The sequence below is a fragment of the Elaeis guineensis genome, chromosome 12 (genome assembly GCF_000442705.2).
Source record: "Elaeis guineensis isolate ETL-2024a chromosome 12, EG11, whole genome shotgun sequence".
NCBI classification, from domain to species: Eukaryota; Viridiplantae; Streptophyta; class Magnoliopsida; order Arecales; family Arecaceae; genus Elaeis; species Elaeis guineensis.
Genome location: NC_026004.2, coordinates 22108325 through 22133709, shown reverse-complemented (window position 1 = coordinate 22133709; position 25385 = coordinate 22108325). Strand labels below are relative to the sequence as shown.

Here is a 25385-nt window from a genome sequence, read left to right as displayed (position 1 = left end):
GGGAGGTTCAGTCGGCATAAATTGGATAGCTAATAGTGTGTTTATCAGATCTGTCTATTGCTGGATCGCTGGATCACAAGGAGGTGGAGCACTGGGGACAGATGCATCCACACATAGAGGAGCACCAGAAAGAGATTCCTTCATGGGTGATGATGAAGACTATAACCATGGCACGAGCTCTAGGCAAGAAGGTGCCGAGGGAAGTGGTGTCTCCCAGTCATTTGGGCAGTAGTGAGCAGGCACCAGGAGAGGGTCTCGAGGTGTATGGATCAAGGTTAGATGCTATGGTGGTGATAGGATGCAGGGAGGATCCAGAGACCTATGAAGAGGCTTCCACCAGTCTATACCATAGGTGGGTCGGAGGCAGGGGAGTAGAGTTGTAGTCACTCCAGGATTATTCGATGCTGCGGCGGAACATGCCGTAGAAGCAGCGGCAGTCAGAGCCATTGGGCCAATGATGATTAAAGCCACTAGAGTAGCGACGAGCAGAGTCGCTGGAGCTACGACTGTTGGAGTCGTAGGTGGAGTCGCTGGAGGTGTGACAGGTGGAGTCGTAGAGACAGCAGTGGAAGCAGCAGCTGAATCAGTGGTGAGCACAGCCACTGAAGACAGGACCTATAGAAGAGGTGTCCGAATATAGAATGAGATCTTCAATCATAAGGGAGGTGGTAGCAGTCTCCCAAATAGCTCCAGAGTTGAGATATACTGCGATGGCGAGGAGGTCTGCATAGTTGGCTTCTCTCTAGATTGACCAGATCGTACAGAGGACTAGAGCTCGGTGCAGAGCGATGCTCGTCAAAGCTTTGGGGGCACTAAGGTGGAGATTGTAGATCTGTGGTGCCCCCATAGCCTTGGAGGTGATCACAGGTGGAGCCAATTCGATAGGCTCCAGGTTCGCTATAATGGATGCAGTCATAGGCTAGGATGAAGGTTCGATCCTCCATGAGATTTGATGGAGGCTTAGGTGTGGTGTTTGCGAGGCCTGAGAGGCCAAGGAAGAGGCCGATGTGTAGGTATCTTGGAGCTAAAGAGCCAGCACCATCAGGAGCAGTTTACATAGGAACAGCTTCTCCCATGGGTTCTAAGATTGGGCTTTGATCCTAGGGGCTTAGGGCTTAGATTTATGAGTTTTAAGGGTGGCTAATCCATGATTTGGATCAGATTTGGATCCATAGGGATGAGAGCATGCAAGTCTTGGGTTTGGATGAGTGCTTTCATGTATGGATTAGCCTAGAAAAATTTTTTTGGGTTGGGTTTAGACCCACTGTTCGGGATATATAAATATTTATATATATTACCTGATTTAGTGTAGAATGAATCAATCTTTTTCTCCCAAAATCCTCATCTCTCTCCTTCTCTCTAATTGCATGCCATCCTAGGAGGGGTAGCAAACCCTAGCCGCCACCTTCAAAGAAGGAAAGAAGGGAGGTGCTCCTTTCTCCACGAAAAACCTAGTGCCTCCCTCCCCTTACTAGCCACCTACCAAATCTGCCTATTCTCCCTTGGTGCCGTCCTCCTTGGTGCTATTTGCTGGTGATTTCTAGATCTCCATGCCCTAGAGAAGGTGCACAGCATCCACTAGTTTACAAGATTTTCAAAGAGAAATCTATGAAGAGAGAGAAGAAATCTAGAGAAAATATTTTAGAGAGAGAAAGTAGAGAGAGAAAAAAATCAAGAGAGAAAGAGAAGAGAGAAGGTAGAGAGATGAGAGAGGAAAGGGGATGATAGTTTAGGCCGGCCATCTCCCTCTATGGTGTGCACCGACAGTAGTGGTGACCCCATGGCACCGGTGGCAGTGGCTTTAGCCTACAGCAACCCGAGTGTAGCCACATCCGACGGTAGCCTACTGATGGAAGGAAAGAAGAAGAAGACAGGGTAGGCTCCATCCTCCAAAATTTTGATGAATCACTAGTCAATATCGAGTGATAAAGAAGCCTAGGGATTGAGGAAGAGAAGGGAAGAGACCTCAGATGTCCTTATCTCATCGCCGGTAGTTTGCCAAGGAACAATTGATGGAAGTCAGGAGAAATTTCATGGTTTTTACTAATGTTTGATCTAAGATTGAGAGTGAGCTACTTAAGGAAAAGAGGGTGGTCTTTTTATAGATTGAATCTAGGACTCCGACGAGCCCTAGAATCCTTCTCCTTACCGACCTTAGAAGAGGAGGCCGACTCCCATCGAGAGTCCTCTTCCTTTTTTTTTGCTATTTCTGCTTTAAGATTCGTACAAGAAGATTAAAGAAATCTGGGTCATTATAGACTAGAAGCACTATTTTGAAAAATAGAAGTAAAACATATAATACAAGATTCATCTCTTAGTATTTTCGTAACTTTCTTGATCACTGATTCGATTGGACTTGAATAACAATGGCTGGAGATATATTTATTTTTGTATTCAGATTAAATTTTCTAAACAAAGAACAACCAAAGGTTTTTCTCATGGAATCCTGAAACTTTTTTTGGTGCTTGCTGGTTTTGGACAGCAAAGATTTCTTTATTCTATTGGTTTGGGAGAATTTTTAAGCTTTTTAGAGTCTATTTGGGAAATCTAGTAGGATTGGACTGGATTTCTTAAAAAAAATCAAATCCACTGACCTTTCCAACCCATCTTCTTCTAAGGCCTATCCTATTCTTAGTTTAAATCACATTTGTGGGCATGTTGAACTGCATGAAAAGGAAAAGAAAAAAGGACTACTGTGAAGATTTTTTCCCCCTTCTGTAGGATTTAGGCTGAGGTGAATATATATCTATATAATTTCTATCTAAACAGACTACTCATTCAATAAATCCAATGGGGAATCCATCTCAATCTGTTGGATTTCCCAAACAGGCCATTAGTTGAATTGGAAAAAAGTGGGTTCTCCATTCTATTGGTTTGGAAGATTTTATGTTTTTGAGTTGGATTTGGAAGAAAACAAGGGAGAAGAGAGGGGGTTTCAAGGTAGCTCTCGAAAATTGTCATTGTTAAGTTGAAGACACTTGCAAAACCTTCTCATGGTTAAAACACCATCTCCGGCGGTCGTTGTTGGCCGTGTTCGACTGGTGGAGCTGGCCATGGAAGCATGGATGAGTTCCTCCTCTATTTCATTATAGAAAATCTTTAATCGAGTCTAACATTTGCATGGACTTCATGATTTTATTTTTAAAGATTCAAATTGATGGTTTTATCTATGATATAGATTAAATATTTTTTAATTGTAACTTGGTCTGACCAATTGATCCAATGGTCCAACTATTGACTCGGTGATTTTGACCATTGACTAGGTCAATCCACAATTCGGTTGTTATAACTATATTAGATCCAATGATTTGATATTTTCTAATTGATGCAATGTGATGCGCAGACAAATAGAACTGTCGATATACTTGGATTGAAAAATATCATTTTTTTTCTAGTTTATAATATATTCAGTACATTCCTTTCCAGATTTTATCTATCATAACTTTTTTTTTTTTTTTTTACAAAATACTCTATATGAAACTCCAAATTATCCTTGAAATCTAAATCTTAATTATCTTAGTCTACAAATAAAAGGCTAGCCTGGCTCTCCATATCTCATCACGTTGCAATGCTATCTCATCCGGTTTCTCAATTCCTATCTCTTTTCTTAGTCTACTGACACCATTCATACCCTGCCCTTCTCTCTTTTCTTATTGAAGATGGTAAAAAATGTGATAATCATTCTACTAAAGCAATACAAGAATCTGTTCAATTTCCAATTCCTATCTTTAGAAAGTCAAAAGTAAGTTTGGTATAGTGGGTGTAATTTATTTTGATTTATTTTCTTCTTTTGTATAACATAATTCATAAGAAAAAAAGCAACATTAACAGTTGTTTTTATTTTCTTTTTTTTTTAAATATGCATTGCATGTTTCATTTACCAGCTAATATTGCTAAATGATAGATTTTATTTATTTCATATGAATAAAATAAAAAAATCCCAAATATTGTTGTTAATCCGTTCCATAAATAAGCAGTCTTATCACCTATCTTCTCTGATCTTATAAATACATCCCTCCTATGAAGAGTGGAAAAAAACCTAATTTTTTTTAAAAAAATCCAACATCGTACAATCTAATTTATATAAAATAATAAATTAATCATCTGACATCACAACCATTCATCTTTCTTTCTTTTACGAGCGATATTTACGAGGTTCGAGATCCAAGGGATCTTGCCGGGATATGGTACATCAGCAGAAACGTCAACGGAGGAATAAATACCCCCGGAGGGGAAAAAACCCAAAAAAAGGAACCGGACACGAATCTATCTCTATTCGCATCCAAGCTTTTGCTCCGGATCTGAAAGCTAATCGGAAGATTTCGACATCTGCGATCCTCTGCATCATCTAGATCCGGATGAGATAATTCTTTTGGATTGAGGAAAACCGAAACTTCTGAGATCTTCGGGCGATTTGGAAGAGCCATCAAAAAGGCATCTTTTGATAGGATTTGGAACGATGGCGGACGGTACGACGAGGCAGTACGTGAAGCTGATTAAGGATCAAGAGGCGCCCATGGAGGAGATTCAACCCGGAGAGCTTAATCAACCCATCCGGGTCCCCCAGGTTGCCTAAATTTTTATAATTTGTTTTCCCATCCCTTATCATCACCATCATAAGTTTTTGTTTAGATTTTTTCCAATATCTTGAATTTAATTAGTGTATTTCAAATATTGCAATGCATTTCTTGTTGGTAGAGTAATCGATTTTGTTATTTTCTTGTAATTTATCTGAAGAAAATTGGTTGTATATGATGTTTTTGTTCTTAAATCCATTTGTGAGATTAATGAAGGTTTTGAACAGTTGGAGGTTCGTCGATGCACGGAGTGTGGACAAGCGCTTCCGGAAAGCTACGAGCCCCCGGCTGATGAAGCTTGGACGACTGGAATTTTTGGGTGTTTTGAAGATATGGAAAGCTGTAATTTATGCTTCCTTTGATATGCTTTGCATGCAAATATCTAAATTTTAACTATGATTTTTTAGTTTCTTTTAATACGCGTTCAGTATTGACGTCCCCTGGAAATTGTGTTTTTTGATAAAAATATATATATGTTTTTTTTCAAATGTAGTCTAGTCTGCTTTAATCTTTTGCTTTCATTCTTCTCATGTCGTGCCCATTTACACACATATGCATGATTTATTGATTTTGCAGGCAAAACATGGTTAATTAATTGTAAAATGATTAATTACTTTAAGTATTGATCTGCCAAAGCATGAATAATTACTTATCTTTGTCCAATATACACCACTGGTTTTGCATCATTGTATGGAAATTTTAAATTTCTCATAAAATCTTTGAGAAGATAACAAGAGAGAAGCTTTATTTTATTTTGAAAAAAATAAAAGCCCAATTCTGATTCAGGAAAAGGGTAAATGCTTGTATGCTATGATTGCCTTTTATCATGCTTATTGCAGTGTCTTCATGAAAGTCAAATGGAACTGCATCCTTGTATTTGTTTGATGATTGCAATGTAATGCAGTGGCCATTTGTCTGCTAGTTTCTAATTAATTGATATATTCCTCCAAATGCAAAAAAAATGTTTTGCTAAAGTGAATTCTCAATTGTTGTCACATAAAGATGGCCCAAGCTTTAAGGAGAAGACAAGGCAATCTAAATGTGTTGTTGTCTCATATGAGTTGTATAGATAGTCAACGCTACAGAAATAGTTGCAGTGTGGAGGTTGGTCGGGTGTTAAGGGCCAATTAGATGAGACACAAAAGAAGTTAGGAGACAGGAATAAAGCAAATTGATTAAAGAAGTCCAACAACCTAGGGAGACTATCCTTGGGATTTGTATTTACTGAGTGGGAAACATGTAATGCAAATGTAAAGCCCTTTTTACTCTGATCATGCTTGCTCAAACTACCAAGGAGAAGCATGTCGAGGTGTTTTTGTACCATACAGAGAAAGAAAGAAAATAGAATGTAGATAGTTAAGAAAGTGAGCTCTGTTATCTTCCCTAGGTTTAGCATTTATTCTTATTGGAGAAAGGGTTACAGCATCACAGAGTTGTTGGTGCTGAAAGACTCGTAAAAGCTCATAACATATTACTCAATCTATTGGCATTGATGATGTGTTGTATAATATTGGTGATAGTGTTGCGGAGAAGTTTGTCATCAGAGATTTTGCAGCATTATCTTTGAATCAATTACTATATGAAAGTTCTTTGAAAATATTCATAAAGCAAAGAAATAAGCTTGAAGTGTTGTTTGGAGCATATCTGAATTTTAGTCTATATGCACTGGAGCAGGAATCTATAGTTGCTGCCTATTATTTATTTAAAGGAGGAAAAACGTTTGAAAAATACCTAGAACCAAATTCTCAGTCCTCAAGTTATGCAAAGCTCTGTACTAGTAGCTCTATGCCCAAGTAATTATCTTATGTTGGCAAACACTAGAACAAAGTGCATTCTCAAATTTTTTGATTTTATTTTCTGGGACTCCTGAATCAACAAGAGTAATGGGAACAAGTCTAAGACCACTACTTGCACTCTTGTAGTACACCCCCATGGCAAAAGATCTGCAATATTTGGTTCGATGAATTAGTGATGGAAGAACATAGTTGTTGCAGAAAGTCATCACATAATTTTGGCCTTGAGTAAAAAGAAAAACAAGGACATAAGACTCATTGCTCCCTTGGAATCGGTTTTCATGTTGTGCAGCAGTAAGTGATGTTTCCATGACTATTTAGAACCCTGTGATCATCTTGATGACATTGGCTCCTAGTCTGCTATACCTATCTGATCTTGAGCACACAAACCTTCTTGACCTTAGACCACCATGCTTAAGCATATCAATTTTCACTACACTATAGAGCTGGCATATACTCGTGCATTTTCTTGACACTTTTAGGTTGAGAGTCTGATTTTTTCTTCCTTGATAGGCTGGACTGGCTTGTTCTGTCCTTGTGTGTTGTTTGGTCATAATGTCGAGAAGATTCAAGAAGAAATCCCATGGAAAAATGCATGTATATGTCATGCAATCTGTGTTGAAGGTGGCATTGCTCTGGCAGCTGCTACAGCAGTGTTTCATGGCATTGACCCAGAGACATCATTTTTGATTGGAGAAGGATTATTATTTGCTTGGTGGATGTGTGGTATCTACACTGGCCTTTTTCGCCAATCACTGCAGAAGAAATACCATCTCAAGGTAAACTCTTCTTTTCTTTCTGTTTCAGAATGTATGTGATCAACTTCAGCATATCACTGCTGCATTAATTATTTGCATGTCTTATAATGAGTGCCCAAAGACTGAATGCTATATCTTACTTGTAGCTATCAGACGGACTTCAAAAGTAATTGCAGCAGTCAATTATGCAGATATGACTTTTTTGGTTCATAATGCATGATTCTGCCAATGATATATCTTGTAGTCATATGGAGTTTTCGGTGGACTCACCGGCTGTGACATAAACATGTATATGTATCAAGTTCTTTTTGCACATTGTATACTTCAAATAAATTCAAAAACTGCTTATGATTTCTTACCAAAGTTCTTCTGCTTTGTTAGCAACTTACATGATTGAATAGGCTCATATGTGAAGCAGTATTAGTTGCATCATGAGTTAGAGTGGACCACCAACTTGATGTTCAGTTGTCAATAAGAACTTCAAGGACTCGTTATTTACTGTGATGTAAGCATGTAAATGCATCAAGCATGCTCACGACAAAAACTGCTTAGGATTCCTTTTCCAAGTTTTAGCTGTTGCACTTGTAATAAAGCAAAGACATTCACATATAAAGTGGTGGTACTGCCTGCAAGATGCTTAGTTGTTTTCTGCTGTAGTAATTTATTCATAAAGTATTCTGGTCTTATGAAGCTGGATGTCTCCTACTTTGGGTACCACATCATTGATCTTTATTTGAGACTACAAGCTTTAGAATATCTGTTGCTTTATTTGCTACTGTGCATGCTACTTTTGCATTGGATCAGGTTGTCCTGTAGATCACAATTTTGTAACTCCACCTGCAGAACTCTCCTTGTGACCCATGCATGGTGCATTGCTGCATGCATTGGTGTGCCAACTGCCAAGAGCACCGAGAAATGAAAGGTCGCCTCTCTGATAATACTACGATGCAAATGACCATCATTAACCCACCCGAAGTGCAGGAAATGAATGCAAATGAGAATAAGGAGACAGCAAGCTCTGAGAATGGTGTTCAGAACCAGCATGCCAGCTTGGAGATCCAGGCTGTAGAGTAAATATAGAGTCCTGTCAATGGTAATACATGGATCCTAGAAATCGACCCATTCTTCTCTTCTTTGTTGTTGGTTTTGGAGTCATTGCATTTTTACTGTAGATTCATGCAAAAATCTGCAAGACTTCTTTTTTGATACTCTTTTTGTCAATTGAAGGTCAGATAGTTAATAAAATTGCATGCTGATAGATGAGATTTATATTTTATCGATCTCTTTCTTCTGCTGTCCACTGTTAATGAATTGGCGCTACTATATTGATTACAGTCACCTGCTTATTGTATCTCACTTTTGTGTCTCAGTAAACTTCAGTTTACTGGTTGTCATATTACCCTTCATAAACCTGATGTTGTAAGACAATGCATTTGCTTCCTTGACTATCAGACATCAATTTGTATGGTACAGTATGGCTTAGGTGCTTGTGCATTCACTTTTACATGTATGACTATTTACTGTCAATGGATTTGGACTATTAGCCATCAACATGTATTGTACAGTATGGTTGAGTTGCATGTGCATTCACTTTTATATGTATGACTATTTACTGCCAATGGATTTAGTCTATTTGGAACATACTTTATTTGATCCTCCAATCCTGTTCTTGTGGAGCTTGAGAAGCTTGCTAGGCAATAGTTTCTGTTGGTTACAGGACCAGACAAGTTCAGAACAATAATCAATTAGTTCGTGAAGGTATTGCCAATGTTTATATGCTGAACTGGTGAATGTAGTTGTCTTCAAAAGTTAAACAGAATTAGGTGAAATCTGTTCCTTCAACATGCTCTCGGATAGTGTTATTGAATGGATCGATCGATCAATTTTGATATGCTACTTCGTTGCTAAAGGATACTTATTCTAGATCCTTGTAACTATAGAAAGCACATGGCTAAATTGAGACAGAAGATAAGCTGATCCATTGACATGCACTTGGCTTGGATGCTCTTTTCTAAAGTTTGACACTTAGGTTGGTAATTGACCTGAATATGGCCTAAGGAGGGTAGCAGGAGTCAGGTCCTGACAGGTAGCCCAAAGCCACATTCCATGCTTCGAGTTCTTCTTGGAATTAAACCTGAGCAGGGCTGAAAGAATTGGATAAGTATCATATTTGTTCGGCAAATACACAATGGATATGCGTATTTGTCAGATGCTAAAATTTCTTCATATATTTTTTGTAAACAAGTGTCGGTATGGATTGGATGTGGATAAAAAATACGGACATAAAAGTGAACAATATAAATTTGGTAAGTAGAATATCATTCTATTTTATATTTTATTAATTCAAACAGAGTATACAATCCTTCCAGCACTCCTTTAGTTTATTCTAAGCTTCCTAATTTCTTTTATCATTTTTCTAGAACAAACAAATGATTGTTCAAAAAATAACAAATATTAATTGCATTGACTTGGTCGGAAGACTATTTATAGTTGGATTATTAACATTTTTATGATATAAACTTTAGGTTGAATGGCCAAGCTGTAGTGGCTTGAGAATACAATCCACTAAAATCGAAGACATCACTATGTACCCTTTGTAGATAATGAAAGTTACATGAGATTAAACAGGGAGTTACATGAGATTAAATAGGACTAAAATCAAATTTTGATGCTATTTGGATATTTATCTATATATTTATATCCATATTTATTCTTTTTTACATAGATACAAATATAAATATATGTATCATTTGGATGCAAAACGTTATATACATATCCATGTAAACTTCGATATAGAAATTAGAGGTGGCAATCGGGTCGGATCAATATGGGTCGGGTCAGAAAAATATTAATTCAAATCCAATATGTTTATTAAATGGGTCAAAAATTCAAATTTGAATCCGACCTATTTATTAAACAGGTAACTCGATCCGATCCATTTAACTCATTTATTAAATAGATCAAATTAGGTTAAATGGATTAAACAAGTTAAACGAATTAAACAGATTAAACAGGTCGGGTTCAATGGATCAGAAATAGGTTAAACAGATTTTAAACAGATTAAACGAATTTTAAATAGATTAAATAGGTTAAACAAATCGGATTAAAATGGATCAGAAATAGGTTAAATAGATTAAACAGATTAAATAGGTTATCTGACTCAATCCGATCTGAATATTAAACGGGTTAAACGAATCAGATATCTAAAATCCAAATCCGACTCAATTATTAAATGGGTTAAACGGGTCGATCCGTTTATGACCCAAACCCATTTAGCCTAAATTCAAATCTGTTTATAGTGGGTCGAACATCAATCAAGTTGGTGGGTCGGATCATATTTTGCCAGTCCTAATGAAAATGGATCAGGTTAGATATTCTTCTCTCCTGTACTTGGGCTTCAGGCAAAAACCATTTTAGAGCCTCTTGGTTGACAAAAGATGTAGAGTGGACGTAGCTATATCCATATACATGTACATACACACATATGTGTATGTGTGCGCATGCGTATATGTGTGTATGTATGTATATATGTATGTATGTATGTATGTATGTATGTATGTACATATGTATATGAGGTAGACTTGGATAATTCAACCAGATTTGGGCTTAAATCTGGTCATGTCAAAATTGGATAATGAAGATTCTTATTAATGATCCAAACCATTAGATATGATCTACTATTTTAAAACTATATACACATCAAAAATTATATGATTTGAAGATCTTTAGTCTATGCATCAAGTGATTAAAAAATATATCTAATTTAATTTTGTTTAAGTTGTCCAATTTTGGACTATTTGATACATAGGTTAGAGGTCTCCAAATTATATGATTTTTTATGTGCAAGTAGTTTTAAGATAGTAGATCATATTCAACTTTTGGATCATTGATGTAGAATTTATATTGCAGAGTTTTGATCTGATCAGATTTGAAGCCATATCCGAGTGATCTTATTCTACTCTCTCTCTCTCTCTCTGTGTGTGTTGTGTGTGTATATATATATTACTAGCCAGTTGCATCAAAACACTGGTAGATATAAAATGATCTCAAACATTATGGAAACGTCATGTGTTGTCTCAAGTCACATGACTACCACTAAAGAGTGCTTATCTCCCATATGAGAGAAAAACTAAAATTTTGAATAAGTGATCCTACCAGATAGACAACCCCTTGCTCAACTCAGGAACACATAATGTTACGTTGGTCTAGCCTTGCAAAGAATTTGAAAGGCATGCAAGAAACTGATTAATGCAATGATTAATATGGAGGCATGGTAAGCTTGTCCGAACGAGAAGAAATTTAGGAACAAATTATATTGCAGAATCCATCTTGCTCTAATTCATTCTTTATATAAACTAATTTAAACTCACCCAAAATCTGAATTTAAAGGCTCAAAGCTCTCTTAACTTAATAGTGTTAGAACAAAATGCCCCAAAAACCATATTGTCAACAAAACAGTCATTTGATGCATTTGTAGTTTATAGCTCCTCTTTTCATTCGCAAACAATGTGTATGTACTTCATACATTTTGCATGAGACGCTGTTTAAGTGTTATGTTCGGTTGCATGTACTTCTGAAAGAGCCAAATGGTTATGGAACCGACTAATGCATCAAAGAATCAGTCTTCTCTGCATTTAAAATGATACTCGTATATGATGGCGAAATTTGGCACCATATTTTAGGAGTATATTTGGTTGGAAAAGTTGGATTTTGAAATGGGAACGAGTGTTGTTGAATCTCATTCGAGTCCTTTAGTTGGAAGAAATTTAATTTTTATTTTGATTTTAAAAGAAATAAGAATATTTTAATTTTTCAAAATTTAATTCTTACTCTGTCTACATATTTAAATTTTATTTTGATTTCAACTTTAATTCAAATCATGAATCAAACATATTGAGAATATATTCATTCTGATTTTAATTTCAATTGCAAACTATATATATCCTAAATCGCTGCAATACCGAAAGTGGTTGGATTTATTCAAATAAGCATGCCTTTACAGCGAGCATTGGAAGTGGCTGGAATTATTCATCAGAGCTGTGTTTACCACGTGATTGTAGATGCCGAATCCCTTGATTTTTCTTGAATTAGAGTAACATATAAGTGTGTTGGGTGTATATCTGGCCAGGACACCACCTCTCAAGATCTTTTCAGTACCACGCGATGCAGCAGGAAGAAAGAAAAAACAAAACAAAAAGAAAACAATCAAAATACGTGGACCAGTCACAAAAGGGCTCGCCTCCACGGAACATGCAAACTTCACTATGAAAAAAAAATTTTACAAGAGGAGATCTCACCCTCAACCCTTGTACACCCAATTCTCTCTCACCTGAAGTTCCCCTCATAAAAGCTCTCTCTCTCTTGTAGACCCCCCTGAACCCCTGAAGTATCTGGCGACCGCTATCCAGGAGCTTCCTGCTCCTTCTCTCTCAGCACTCTCGCCTCTCTCTCTCTTCTCAGATTCGTACGGACTTCGTACGGTGCAAATCCGAACCACCTACTTCTCTGTTTCACGCACAGGGCCTTTTACAGACCTTAATCACGACTTAGATCATGATTAGGACTTCTTAATCAACCCAAATCACGTCCCAGACCGTCGGATCAAGACCGGGAGCCACCCATGCCGTCGGATCGCGCTCCGGTCCACGGAATAGTACCGTGGACCGCGAGAAACGCGTGGGAAATGCCCATGCGGTCCACAGGCCCCGCCGTGGACCGCCCGATCCACGGTGGACCGGGGCAAAGGGGCCAGCAGGCCGCTGGGCCTGGGCCGAACCGCGCGCGCGGGCCTGGGCCGCGCCTGCCCGCGGGCCTGCGCGCGGACTGGGCCGCGCATTCGGCTGGGCCGCGCGCCCGCCTGGGCCACGGGCCTGGGTCGCGCATCCCGCGCGGGCCTAGGTCGCGCGTCCCGCGCGCCGCCGCTTGCGGCCGCGCCGCTGGCGCCCGCCGCCGGTCGCCGGCGGTCCTCCGCCGCCTCGAATGTCGTGCCGACTTCAAAAGCTCGTATCTCCTCCATCCGAGCTCCGTTTCGGGTGATTTTGGTCTCGTTGGACTCCGTTTTTCACCGCGAACCTCGCTGTGGGCTCAATATGGGCTGAATCTTGAGACGTCAAATCCTAACAAAGTGAATGAAAATCTTTAATCTGGATTTGCCTCAGAGTTATAACTTAATTTGAAAACTATGTTATTGATGATTTAGGGTCGTTTTATATTCCTATTATCTTCTTGTATGTGGGTTCCAGAAGGCTGGATAAATTTTTATACCGCCCTCGTCGTACACAAACATGAAGGACATGGTAAAGTACTTTCAAATGGAATAATTAAATCCATAGGAAGGGACCGTAATCCAATTCACATGTAGAGACATAAAGGGCATGCCTTTTTCGACAATTAACTCTTAGTTATATATTAATCCCACTGTTATTGTGCAATCTTTTGTGTGATTTGTACGTACTTAAAAGATTAATTAAAGTCCCCAATGAATGTCCTTTATACTACATATCACCTGTTCTGAGGTTTAACGCTTTTGATCACTATCTGCACATTCTCTTGCTTGCTTAAAGGATAAAGTTAAAAGATTAGTCAAGTACATCACGTCTTTAGCAACCTAAAAAGAAGACTTTGACCTTTTTGTTTTCTTCTAATGGAACTTTGACCTTTTTGTTTTTATACTAAGACTTTGACTTTTATGACATGCTGGTACGTAAATGCTTGTCTGTGCCCCCCACGGCAAACAAACTGCATCTTGCCATCTTCCACTCTTCTCGATCTTCTTGATTCCTGGGCGAGTTTTACCCATGTTTTAATGATTGGATTATATTAACATTCAGAATTTCGATTATAATAAATTAAAAATAACTTAAGAAAAGCAATTAATATTAAGCAAAAGAAACAAGCCCGAAACTCAAAAGTCAGAAACAAAAAACAGCAGAAAATTTCCACTCTTTCTTAAACAAATCAATCTAACAAACCCACTAACTATAATTCACGTAGAGTTTACTACCAGCCACAGTCTACTGCACCACTGCAGTCGGAGAACCACCACCACCCTGCTGCTTCCCAGCCACCACCACCACCTTCCGGCTAGGTATCGCCTCTCGTAGCATGGATAGCACATCCCTCATCGTCGGCCGGTCGGTGGGGTTCTTGCTAGTACAAAGCAACGCCAGCCGGAGCACCAGCATCATCTCCTCCCTCACCTCCTTGCATCCGGCGACGGTCGGGTCCAGAACTTTCGACACCCCTCCTCCCTCCCCTCTCCCCACCCTCGCCCTCAACCACTCCACAATGCTATTCCCCTCGCCGTACTCCGCCTCCACCGACCTCCTCCCGGTCACCATCTCCATCAGGACCACTCCATAGCTATATACATCACTCTTCTCATCTACTTGCAGTGTGTATGCATACTCTGCACCACCAATTGCACATCATTACACTATTCAGTTCTCTGAACTTCACGATTACAATGCAGTTTGTTAGTATAGCTTTACAGTTTCATTGCTTACCGGGGGCGATGTAGCCGTAGGAGCCGGCGATGACCGACATTGTCTGGTTGGCACTCTGGATGAGCTTGGCGACGCCGAAGTCCGCCACCCGTGCCTCCATCTCGGCATCCAGCAGTATGTTGCTAGGCTTGAGGTCTCGGTGCACGATCACCGGATCGCAGTCGTGGTGGAGGTAGCATATCCCCTGCGCAATCCCCACTGCAATCAGATACCTTGTCTCCCAATCCGTCACCATTCCACCCCCCTTTCCGGCGGCGGCGCCGCCACCCCTCCGGTGGAGAAGGTCCTCCAGGCTCCCGTTGGGCATGTACTCGTAGAGTAGTAGAGTTGTCTCCCGGTTGGTGCAGTAGCCTAGTAGCCGGACGATGTTCCGGTGCCGGATGGAGCCCAGCACCTCCACCTCCGCCGCCGCCACCCCGCCCTTCTTTCTCATCGTCCTCCCTGCTTCTTTCTGCGGTCCCCACAGTTTTTTAACCGCTATGATATCGCCACCTGGCATCTCTGCGCGGTAGACCGTTCCCATGGAACCCACTCCGATGATCCGGTCGCTCCCCGCCACGCACTCCGCCACGTCCTCCGCCGTGAAGTTTAGCCTTTGGAACGCCGTTAACCGCCACGGACCCGGTCCCCGCGGGCCCACCCCCTCGGCCTCCTCCCGCTCCCGGGACCACCGCGTCCCAAGGATCAGCACCACCAGCCCCGCCCCAACAGCGCCGGCGGCGATCCACACGACCGCTGCCCCCGCCGAACCCCGCGCAGGTGGGGCCTCCTCCCTCAACCCCGCCGCGCACGGCCGCCCCACTGGCCCTCCGCAGAGGCCGACGTTCCCAGCGAAGGAGGAGGGATGGAGGTTCTGGAAAACGAAGCCGGCGGAGGGCACCTCACCGGCGAGATGGTTGAACGACACGTTAAAGCTCTCCAAAGTGCTGCAATTATCAAATGCCGGAGGGATCGGGCCGGTTAGAGTATTCCACGAGAGATCGACGTCTGTGATCGACGGCAGCGCGGCGAGATCCGCTGGAATCGCGCCGGTAAGCCTATTCCGGCCGAGCCTCAAGCTTAGGAGCTTCGAGCACTGGCCGATGTCGGAGGGGATCTCGCCGCCCAAATCGTTGCCCTCCATCTCGATCTTGTAGAGATTTCTACACCCGTCCTCGAAATTTGGGATCCCGCCATCCAAATCGCAGTAGCTCGCCGATAAGATCTGGAGCATCGGCGCGCTCCAGATCGTCTCCGGCAGTGGCCGCCGAAGGGGGTTGCTGGAGACGTTCAAGAACTCGAGCCTCGGGGCGGTTCCCAGATCCGACGGAATCGCTCCCGAGAGATTATTACCACTGAGGTCCATGTAGGTGAGGTTGGGTAGCGAGCCAAACCCGGAGGGGATCGGACCGGAAAGCCGGTTCCCCTCGATCCGGATCCGCCACAGAGAGGAGCAATTTACTAAACCGGGCGGGATGTCGGAGTCGAACCGGTTCGAGAAGAGGATGAGCCGGACTAGCCGATTCCCGGTGCAGAGCCCCGGCGGGATCGGGCCGGAGAGCGAGTTGGAGGACACGTCCAGCTTCTGCAGCCGCCCGCCGGAGCCCAGCTTCTGGGGGAGCGCGCCAGTGAGGGAGTTGTTCCAGATAAGAAGCGCCTCGAGATTCGGGAGCGCGCCGATCCCCGGTGGGATCTCGCCTGTGAGCTCGTTGTCCATGAGGCTAAGGATTGTCAGATTACCCAACGATGAGAGCCCCGCCGGAATGCTGCCCGAAAGGCCGTTATCCGAGAGGTCGAGCACCTTGAGAGCCCCCATGCCGGAAAAAGTCGCCGGAATCCGGCCGGATAACCGGTTCTTGAAGAGGAACAGCGACTCCAGCTGGGTGAGGTTGCCGAGCTCAGGCGGAACCTCCCCGGAGAGATTCGCCGACGAGATGTCCAGGTACCGGAGCTCCGGCAATCCTCCGAGCTCCGGCGGGACGCCAGCTTCGTACGAATTGTAACCGATCTCCAGGTGTTCGAGCTTGGAGAGGAAGCCGAGCTGGTGGGGTAACCGCCCGGTGAGCAGATTCCCGGAGAGGTGGAGGAATCTTATCCGCGGTAAGCTGCCCAGACAGGTAGGAATACCGCCTTGGAAGAAGCTCCCCCCGAGGTTCAGGTGCTCCAAGAGACGGAGCTTGGCGAGGCCGGGAGGCACCGGGCCGGTGAAGCTATTGCTGTAGGCGTCGAGGAGGGTGAGCTGGCGGAGGGCGGCGACGGCGGCTGGGAAGGAGGAGTTGAAGTCGTTGTGGCTGAGGTCAAGAGTCTGGAGGAGGCGGAGGTCGAAGATGGCCGACGGAAGAGGGCCACGGAAGGCGTTGCCGCTGAGGTTGAGGTGGGTGAGGGAAGGAGATAGTAGCCTGACCTCAGGGGAGATGGCGCCGGAGAGGTTCCGGCGGGAGAGGTCGAGGGCGGTAACCTCGCCGGCAGCGGAGCAGGTGACGCCACTCCAGGAGCACCAGGTTGGGGGGCCGGTGGCGGAGGCGGAGGGATAAGACCAGTCTTGGAGAGAGGACGTCGGATCCACAAGAGAGGATTTAAGGGAGAGAAGTGCGAGGAGTGGAAGCGGCGCAGCGTCAGAGAAGGAGACCGCGGTGATGGTGGCAAGGAGGAGAAGGGCGGCGGAGGCGGTGGAGGACATGATGGTGGCGGTGGAGGGGAGAGGAGGCCGGGAGGGGGGAGGGAGGATATAATGTGGGAGGGGAGCTTTTTGGGAGTGCCGGCAGGAGCGGTTGCCTCATGATTGGGTTCACCGCGGGTGGAGATAGATTTCGGATCTCCGACCTGAACCCCGCTCATCTCTCTTTCAATTTTATAATATATCTTAATTTATAATCTTACTTACTTTGGTGGGTCCCACTATTAGGGATGGGAATATGGGTCCCGCATTAAGATTTAGTATTATTTTTATACCAGTTGGGGTACGTATGCATAGAGGAACGTGATTGATTGCTGTAAAATCCGCGTAGGCGTGACAAGGGTGGCACGAGACCCGAGAAAGGTGGTTTAGGTTTTTGTTTGATGGAGTTAGTGATGGTGGGGAATTTGACGGACATGGGCCTGCAACATTCTCTGTTCTTTGGAATGTCTCGGGGTTCGATTCTGGAGCTCTTGCGGCAACGGGGTTGGATGGAGACCGGACGGGCAGGGGAGAGGTGAGGCGCATTTAAGCGATATAACCACGTGCATTTAAGCAGGATTAGGGTCAGGTGATGCTCAATGGATTTCGCTACCCCCGAGGTTGCAGCCGAGACATGCGTCGGTTTCCTCAAATAGCGGTGGCATGTCACGTATAAAGAAAGGCTCTCTCTCTCTCTGTCTTTTCTTTTCTTTTCCTTTTTGTTTTTTTTGTTTTTTTTTTTTTCCTTCCTTGAACCGGGTAATCCATGCAATTGTCGTGTAAATACAACCCAGCATCGGAATACAATAAATAAATAACAAAATTATCAGGAAGAAGAAGCAAATGATTCTTGCGCTAGGTTAGCAGAATGAATCGTGACGTAAGACGCCACCTACTAGCACGTCGATGTATGTTGCGTCGGAGAAGTCTAGGAATGTAGTGATCCTGCAGATGTCCGTAAGCACATGACCGGATTTATAGAGTTTGTGTTTGCGTCGCTTTCAATAGATCTACCAAGATTTTGGAAAGGTGACCAGATTCAGATGGCAACCTATTAAGGTCTCTAAGTGGCTGAAGTAGACATGGGAAATGGAAGTGTTCTTTCTCCGTGATGGCTGCATCATTTTGATCTCGGCCTAGAGATTATTGGCTCAAATTTTGGATGTGTTTATGCCCAGCCTCTGCACCAACTAACTTGACATCCTCGGCTAACTCGAGGTCCTCGACCAAGACTGACTTGATGTCCTCAACTGGCCTAAATTTGGCCACATCGAGGAGGAGCTCAAACCGAATTAGATATTTGCTGATTTCTAAAGGGCAAGCCAATAAAGTATCCATAACTGCACACAAAAGGATTGATATAACAGCAAGGCAATAGCTAGCCCCTAATGCATCTAAGATGTGGAGCTTGATATCTGTCCATGTGATTCGCATAATTCTTCCGATAACGGCTGCCTCCCTCCATGATAGAGGCTACTATTCCTTTATCAATAGGAGGGGGGAGGTAGGGGACCTCAGATAAGGCTCGAGTCCTCCCCAACAATTTTCTCCTTTTTTCTTTCCTCTATTCTCTAATAGTCCATTGACTTAAGCATTAAAGGATTTTCATTGAAAATACTTCTATTTAGAGACTTCTATTTGTAGAACCCACTCCAATCATCCAAGGAGTTCTTCACCTCCACCACCAGCTTCCCGACTGGCCTAAACCTCAGTTTCAATTTTGACAATAATAGATTGACGCTAGAGGAAGAGCCGCTGCCACAGCTCAACTTTGGAGAGAGAGAGAGATCTACCTCCATCACTATGAGATCAAGAAGATACTTCACATTGGTCCAATGGTGTCTTACCAGAACCCACGACACTTGAAGCCACCGAAGTGTCACCTCCATTCGATTAGGCATCGATGGTCACTCAAGAACTATTAAACATGCTTGTCTAGCAAATGCAAACCCAAACCATCATAGTGCAAGGGATGCAGCAAGGGGCACTTCATCAACCACTCCCTGATGCACTATAGCAGGGTCTGAACGAACCCCTGGATCAACAATCTTCTCCTTGTAGGCTACAACAGGGGTAGCCCTATCGACATACCTATCCCAAGGGCCCACCTTTTGATTGTCGTAGGTGCTTTTCGACCTTAAGGTCTAGGAAGAATGCGACCCGGGACACTCCTCACCTCGGTAGTCAGACCACCAAACCATCCAAGATGCCGAGGTAGATTGGAGACTTCAAGAAATGCACTAACAAATTGAGGTGTTGCAAGGCCGGATTCAGCTTAGCAATGGCAAACCCAACTTGTTGGGAATAGTGTCCCAAAGCCAATCGTCAGCCTGTTGACGGTTGTGCTCCTTTTGTATTAGTACATGAATTATAAATAAATAAAAGTTATTTTGGTATTTTTTCATCACAAATGTTTCATCTTCTAATGAACTCCTGTGTTGTGGTGAAGTCCTTAGGACTATTTAGACTCGACAAAGGAGGATTTGTCGTTTAGTCCTTAAACATGTTCGCGACCAAATGATACGTTGTTACCAAGGACGACAATATTTATCGAGCATAGGTCGTTGTGTGCCATATGGGTTGGTTGTCCTCATAACCAAAGAGTGTGGAGACACTGGTATGGCATACAGGTGAGATGTAATGGTACATCTGCACTGAACGTGACCAACTCCGGAGCTATTTCTGCTGTCAAGATTTGCTCCGATGGGATATGGGTATAAATGTCCCTCCGATCTGAGACCGCCACGGTGACTTGCAAGCAACTCACTGCACTTAGGCACTGGACTACCTGAATTTCTAATTCAGTGACGGAAGGTTGCTGGGTGTAGTCAAGTACTTGACTTGTCGGTGCGTGTGTCAAGATGGGATTGACCACTCCAGTTTAGGAGCTGTGTACAGTCGTGTTTCAATTTAGCAAAACCTTGGCCAGGGTAGTCCTAGTGAGGAGTCACAGGACTAATTGAGTTGAGCACGATTCGAATGATATCATCAGGGTTGACAGTTTAACCCTGAGTCATCCTAAACACAGGGGTCAAAAGGGATGAATTATACGGTAACCATATTCACGTAGGTTCTGAATGTTGCGATTGCGATTATTCGACCTATCCGATCGTCGGGTACCATTGCTAGATGGTCACTTCGATTAGTACAGAAATTGGTTTCTGTGCTACCGGCTTAGGTTCGAACCTGCGGGGTCACACACATTAGAGGTTCCTTTCTGATCTGATGGCTGATTATGAGTCTTATCTATCTGAAACTCTATGATTGAGAATTAGGATTCTCTAATCATGAGTTCCACACATTTTGGGTACCGGGGTCAAAATTTTGAATTTCGAATTTTGAATTTGAAATTTGAACTCTTTGATCAGGGTTTCATATCGATGGTCTCTGATGCCTGATTGCCCATCGGATTTGGACTCAACATTTATGAAAGGTTTAATTAGTAATTTAATCACTAATTAACTCAATTTGATTGAGTAATTATTTTTGGATCAAGTCCAATTGAATTGGATTCAGTTTGGATTGACCCGATTAGGTTAAATGTTGACCTAATCGCTAAGGTGGTTTAGTCCCTGATTTAATCAGGGGTTAGGTTTAGTTAATTCCTGATTTGATTAGGATTTTATTAAGCCTAATTAAACCTAATTATGTTAGGTTTAATTTGGTCTAATTGTGCTCAACCTATTTTAAACTAGGTTGGCTCAATTTGAATCAAACCACCTTGTTTTAAATTCCCTGCGTCACCCAACTTCCTTGCACCCATTTGAATTCACGAGAAGAAACTTCTCGTGAAATTTTTCTCACGTAAAACCCTTCCCCACGTCCTCATTTGTGCGCCATATGGATGGATAAATTAATTAGTTAGCCATTCAAATTCAAAGCATGTTTGAATTTGAATGGATAACTTATCACTTGCCCTTTCATCCTTATCCATTTTGTGCGCCACATTACTTACACGAGAAAAAGTTTCTCGTGAAACTTTTTCATGCACAAAGAGCCACGCCCCTTCTCTTCTCACGCCCAAAAGGATAGGGATAAGTTGGTTTTCGTTTGAATTCAAATTTGATTTGAATTCAAATGTGTAACCTCTTGTCTTTATCCTCTCACGCGGATAAGACACGTTCGACGTTGTTTTAAAAAGAGGAGAAAGGTGGGACGTGCGTAGAAAAATTAGGAGAGAAACTTTGGGGCGTGAGGAAGGCTTCTGCGTAAGGTGAAGGTCCAAAACCTTTCGAGAGAAAAAGAAAGAAAAGAGAGAAAATTGGGCGCAGGGTTTTTGGTGTGTACCCTAGGGTTTCTACCTAGGGTTCGGGAAGTGAGATTGGTGTGCCACGAGTGTCGTGAGTCCACCAAATTTTAGAGAGAGATCCATCAGCCTCTCAAGTAACTGTGCAGACAATCTGGAGCATCCGAGAAGTCGGCACACATCGATCGAAGGAGTTCGATCAACATCTGCCATCAAAAGGGTGAAATCACGAACTAGCATTCGTGAGGAGCTGATCAGACGGGAGCTTCATGTGGATGATCCGCAGAGGCTAGACAGTTGGGTGGCTGCGACGTGACGATCAGAGCCCTCTGACGGTGATCAGATTACGGTGATAGACTACCCGCAAAAGGTGATGTGTTCTGAACACAGTACTGTAAAACGTTTACTGATTCAAATTTGAATTTCAAATTTAAATGCATGCTGTTGTATCATATTTAGATCCTAGTGTAGGGTTAATTAGTATTAATTAATAAGATTAATTAATAATTCCGCTGTAAAATAATAATTTTGAAAAAGTTTTAAAATTACCATTTTGCCCCTGCACTAAATTTTCGCTTCAATTGGTATCAGAGCAGGTTCTAGAATATGATATACATATGCATGCGTAGATTAAGGTGTAATCTATAAGTTTAAATTTGAAATTCAAAATTCAAAATTCAAAAAGATTTGAAATTTGAAATTTGAAATTTGTTAGAAGTTTCAAATTTGAAATTCAAAATTTGAAATTTGGTTGAAATCTCAAATTTGAAATTTGAAATTTGAAATTCGAAATTTGAAATTTGAAATTTGGTTGAAATCTCAAATTTGAAATTTGAAATTCAAAATTTAAAATTTGAAATTCAAAATTCAAAATTTAAAATTCAAAGATTGAAAATTCGAAATTTGAAATTTGGTTGAAATCTCAAATTTGAAATTTAAAATTTGAAATTTGAAATTTGAAATTCAAAATTTAAATTTTGAAATTTGTATATTTAGATATACATGATCCAAGTAGCAAGTAATCTAATTGGGTTGGTTGCCATGGCCGTCCGGTCATAGGAGAAAAGTAGGGTTTAAAGGCCCTCTCTTCCCATTCGATGGGGTCTCCTATGACGGTAGGGGTGCCGATGCAATTATATCCCATGCCGATGAAGCAGCGAAAGGACTTAATTAAGAAATTTATCATGAATGTGTTAGATTAGATCTAAAAGAAAATTTATGATTTATTTTGAGTTATTTTCTGTTATGAAATGACAATAGAATTGCTGTTTATGAAATGTGCTGACCCGTTTGTGAAATGAGTTAACACATTTGGTGAACAGAAAATAAAATCTTTCAAATTTGAAAATTATTTTCGAAATGCCAAACCCTGACCCATCAGCCCAAGTACTTAATTAAAAGAATTAAGTGTTGTCTAGTAGGTCTAGAATTGTGAATTAAGACCTAAGACAATTGAATAAACTTTTGGGTCAATGGGTTAGATGAATTAGGTCCATAATTGGGTTAGACCTAAGGTTAGTTTAAAGAAATGGACTAATTGGAGTAATTGGTCAAATCTAATCAAAAGTTGAATTAGATTAGGTCAAGGATACTCTAGACTCAACTTCAATAGTTGTAGTTGAATGGGTCCATGTCTTTAACTAGACCAAGATGGACTTAATTCATGGCTACGCGGTGGAGCTCTATTTACTAAGTTGATCAAAATTAAAACTAATGAACCGGTTGGTGTCTAAGGTAAGTTCGGCAGTTTTGACCAGTGGTTCTTAAGCGGGAGCTACTCGCATTGATTCGATCATTGACGAGTTAATGGCAAATCCCCACCACTGATCTCACTTACCTGGCCAATCTGGTAAGTTAGATTTTGATTAGATCACTTGGTGATTAGAGCTCACCCATGTCATTAGGTAAATCAGTAAGACTGATTTAGGTGCTCCTAATGCCAGCTTTAATTAAATCCTTTTTAATCTGACTTGGTGAAGTCAGTGGGAGGATTGAAATTGGCTGGATGATTTCTTCTCTACTATTCTTTAATAAAATCCTCAAAATTATTAGGTTCCTAAAATGATTAAGTTATAATGATAACTAAGTCATAGCCTCCCATTAAGTGAATGATAATGAGTCCATTAGTTCAATGATCATTGGAGGCCCAAAGGCCTGGTGCTCATTGGCTAATGGAATTATTATTCATAATATGATAATTTGATTGAGTCTTTCTGATGGTGGTTAGGTTGGCCGGCCAAAGTCGGGCCTGATCATTTATTGGTCCGATTCACTAAATTAAGTCATGTTAATGGTTGGACCTAACCAGATCTTTTCAGTGGAGGCCAAAGCCTACTGATTAGGTTCTGGGGCAAAATAAATTACTAGAAGTTGTTTAGAGAAACAACTGGTTAAGAACCTACCCATAGATGCACATGGGTTGACCAACCAAAGTTGGGCTCATGTGTAGTCTGTGTGGATTCTAGTACCCATTAAGGAATTAAAGTAATTCCTCGAATTAGAGGATGAGGCTACCAGTTCGTAAAAATATTGGGAAAAACTTTAGACTAAAGTCCAAGTCTTTAGTATTAATTTATGTACTAATAGAGGTCTCGTTTTCCTTTAAGCAGCTATGGCCACTACCCTGTCGCTCCGGTCATTATTAGATAATGACAAGCTCATGGGACCCAATTTCGATAACTGGTATCGAAAATTGAAAATCGTCCTTGAGCATGAGCGGATCCTTTATGTAGTAACGGATCCAGCACCTGAGGAGCCAGCTCCGAACGCTAGTAAGGCGATCCGAGATACTTACTTGAAGTGGCTCAATGATCGCACCACCGTTCGATGTATTATGCTGGCAGCAATGAATGACGAGTTCAGCCGAAGGTTTGAGAACGCCCAGCCACAGGAGATGCTTCAAATGTTGAACGACTCCTTTGGCACGCCTGACGACGTTGAAAGGCACAAAACTAGTTGTGCTATTTTCAATGCTCGGATGAGGGATGGGGCCTCAGTCACTGATCATGTACTATATATGATCGAGATGATTGAGCGCCTAAGCAAATTGGACTTTCCTCTGCACGAGCAGCTCGGTAAGGATGCGATCCTTAATTCCTTGCCCAAGTCCTTCCTCCCATTCCTTACTCATTTTCGAATGACAAAGCCTGCAGTAAACTACCACGGATTGTTGGGGTTGCTGCAGAACTTTGAAAAGGATCACCAACTCCATAAGGAGTCGGTGAATGTAGTGGGAGGGTCTTCTTCTCGTCGTCAACCCTTTGGGAAGGGGAAGAAGAACAAGAAGAAGAAAAATAAGAAGGTGCAATCTCATGCTGGGACAGTAGCACGGGGTCAGACCAAGAAGCGCAAGCATGACCAGAGCCAGGCGGAGTGCTTCTTTTGCAAGAAGCACGGGCATTGGAAGAGGAACTGTCCTCAATACATTGCCTCCCTGGACCCGAACAGGCCAAAGAAGAAGCAAGGTAATTATATGATAACTCCTTGCAACTTTTCGATTTGTGATACTACTGCCTGGGTATTGGATACCGGAAGCCCTTATCATATTTGTAATTCGATGCAGGGTCTGCAGGTCAGTAGGAGATTTGATGAAGGCGAGAGGTTCCTGAATGTTGGAGATGGAAGCAAAGTTCCAGTTCTAGCTTTAGGAATCATGAGTCTTGTAATCAATTCTCGTAATGTAATTCTGAGTGAATGTCACTATTGTCCAAGTTTTTTATTAAATATTATTTCTGTAGGCCTTTTGGCCATGTACGGTTATAATTTTTTAATAAAAGGAAATATTTGCAATATCATTTTGAATGGTGTTACAATATTTGTTGAACAATTAAATAATGGAATTTACTTACTATCACAGTCTGTTAATGTG

At 41.9% G+C, this 25385-nt stretch overlaps 2 protein-coding genes across 2 annotated transcripts; one reads left to right on the top strand and one right to left on the bottom strand.

The window, feature by feature from the left end:
- Positions 1-4243: 4243 nt before the first annotated feature.
- Positions 4244-8484, top strand: LOC105054767 (cell number regulator 6). Its single transcript, XM_010936356.4, has 4 exons — positions 4244-4567; positions 4805-4919; positions 6884-7149; positions 7972-8484. Exons 1-4 carry the CDS (start codon positions 4460-4462, stop codon positions 8200-8202), a joined length of 720 nt encoding a protein of 239 aa, XP_010934658.1. The 5' UTR covers positions 4244-4459; the 3' UTR covers positions 8203-8484.
- Positions 8485-14001: 5517 nt separating this feature from the next.
- On the bottom strand, positions 14002-17359 carry LOC105054815 (uncharacterized). Its single transcript, XM_010936407.4, has 2 exons — positions 14634-17359; positions 14002-14536 (listed from the first exon to the last, which is right to left on the bottom strand). The coding sequence occupies exons 1-2, from the start codon at positions 17290-17292 to the stop codon at positions 14142-14144; spliced, it is 3054 nt and encodes a 1017-aa protein (XP_010934709.1). The 5' UTR covers positions 17293-17359; the 3' UTR covers positions 14002-14141.
- Between the last annotated feature and the right edge of the window lie 8026 nt (positions 17360-25385).

Bases quoted from the DNA above. Each gene is read 5' to 3' on its own strand.
- LOC105054815 (XM_010936407.4), bottom strand. From the start codon at position 17,292: ATGTCCTCCACCGCCTCCGCCGCCCTTCTCCTCCTTGCCACCATCACC. The intron at 14,537-14,633 runs GTAAGCAATGAA...TTGGTGGTGCAG, and splicing joins CTACGGCTACATCGCCCCCG to AGTATGCATACACACTGCAA.
- LOC105054767 (XM_010936356.4), top strand. From the start codon at position 4,460: ATGGCGGACGGTACGACGAGGCAGTACGTGAAGCTGATTAAGGATCAA. The intron at 4,568-4,804 runs GTTGCCTAAATT...GGTTTTGAACAG, and splicing joins AACCCATCCGGGTCCCCCAG to TTGGAGGTTCGTCGATGCAC. The intron at 7,150-7,971 runs GTAAACTCTTCT...CTCCACCTGCAG, and splicing joins AGAAGAAATACCATCTCAAG to AACTCTCCTTGTGACCCATG.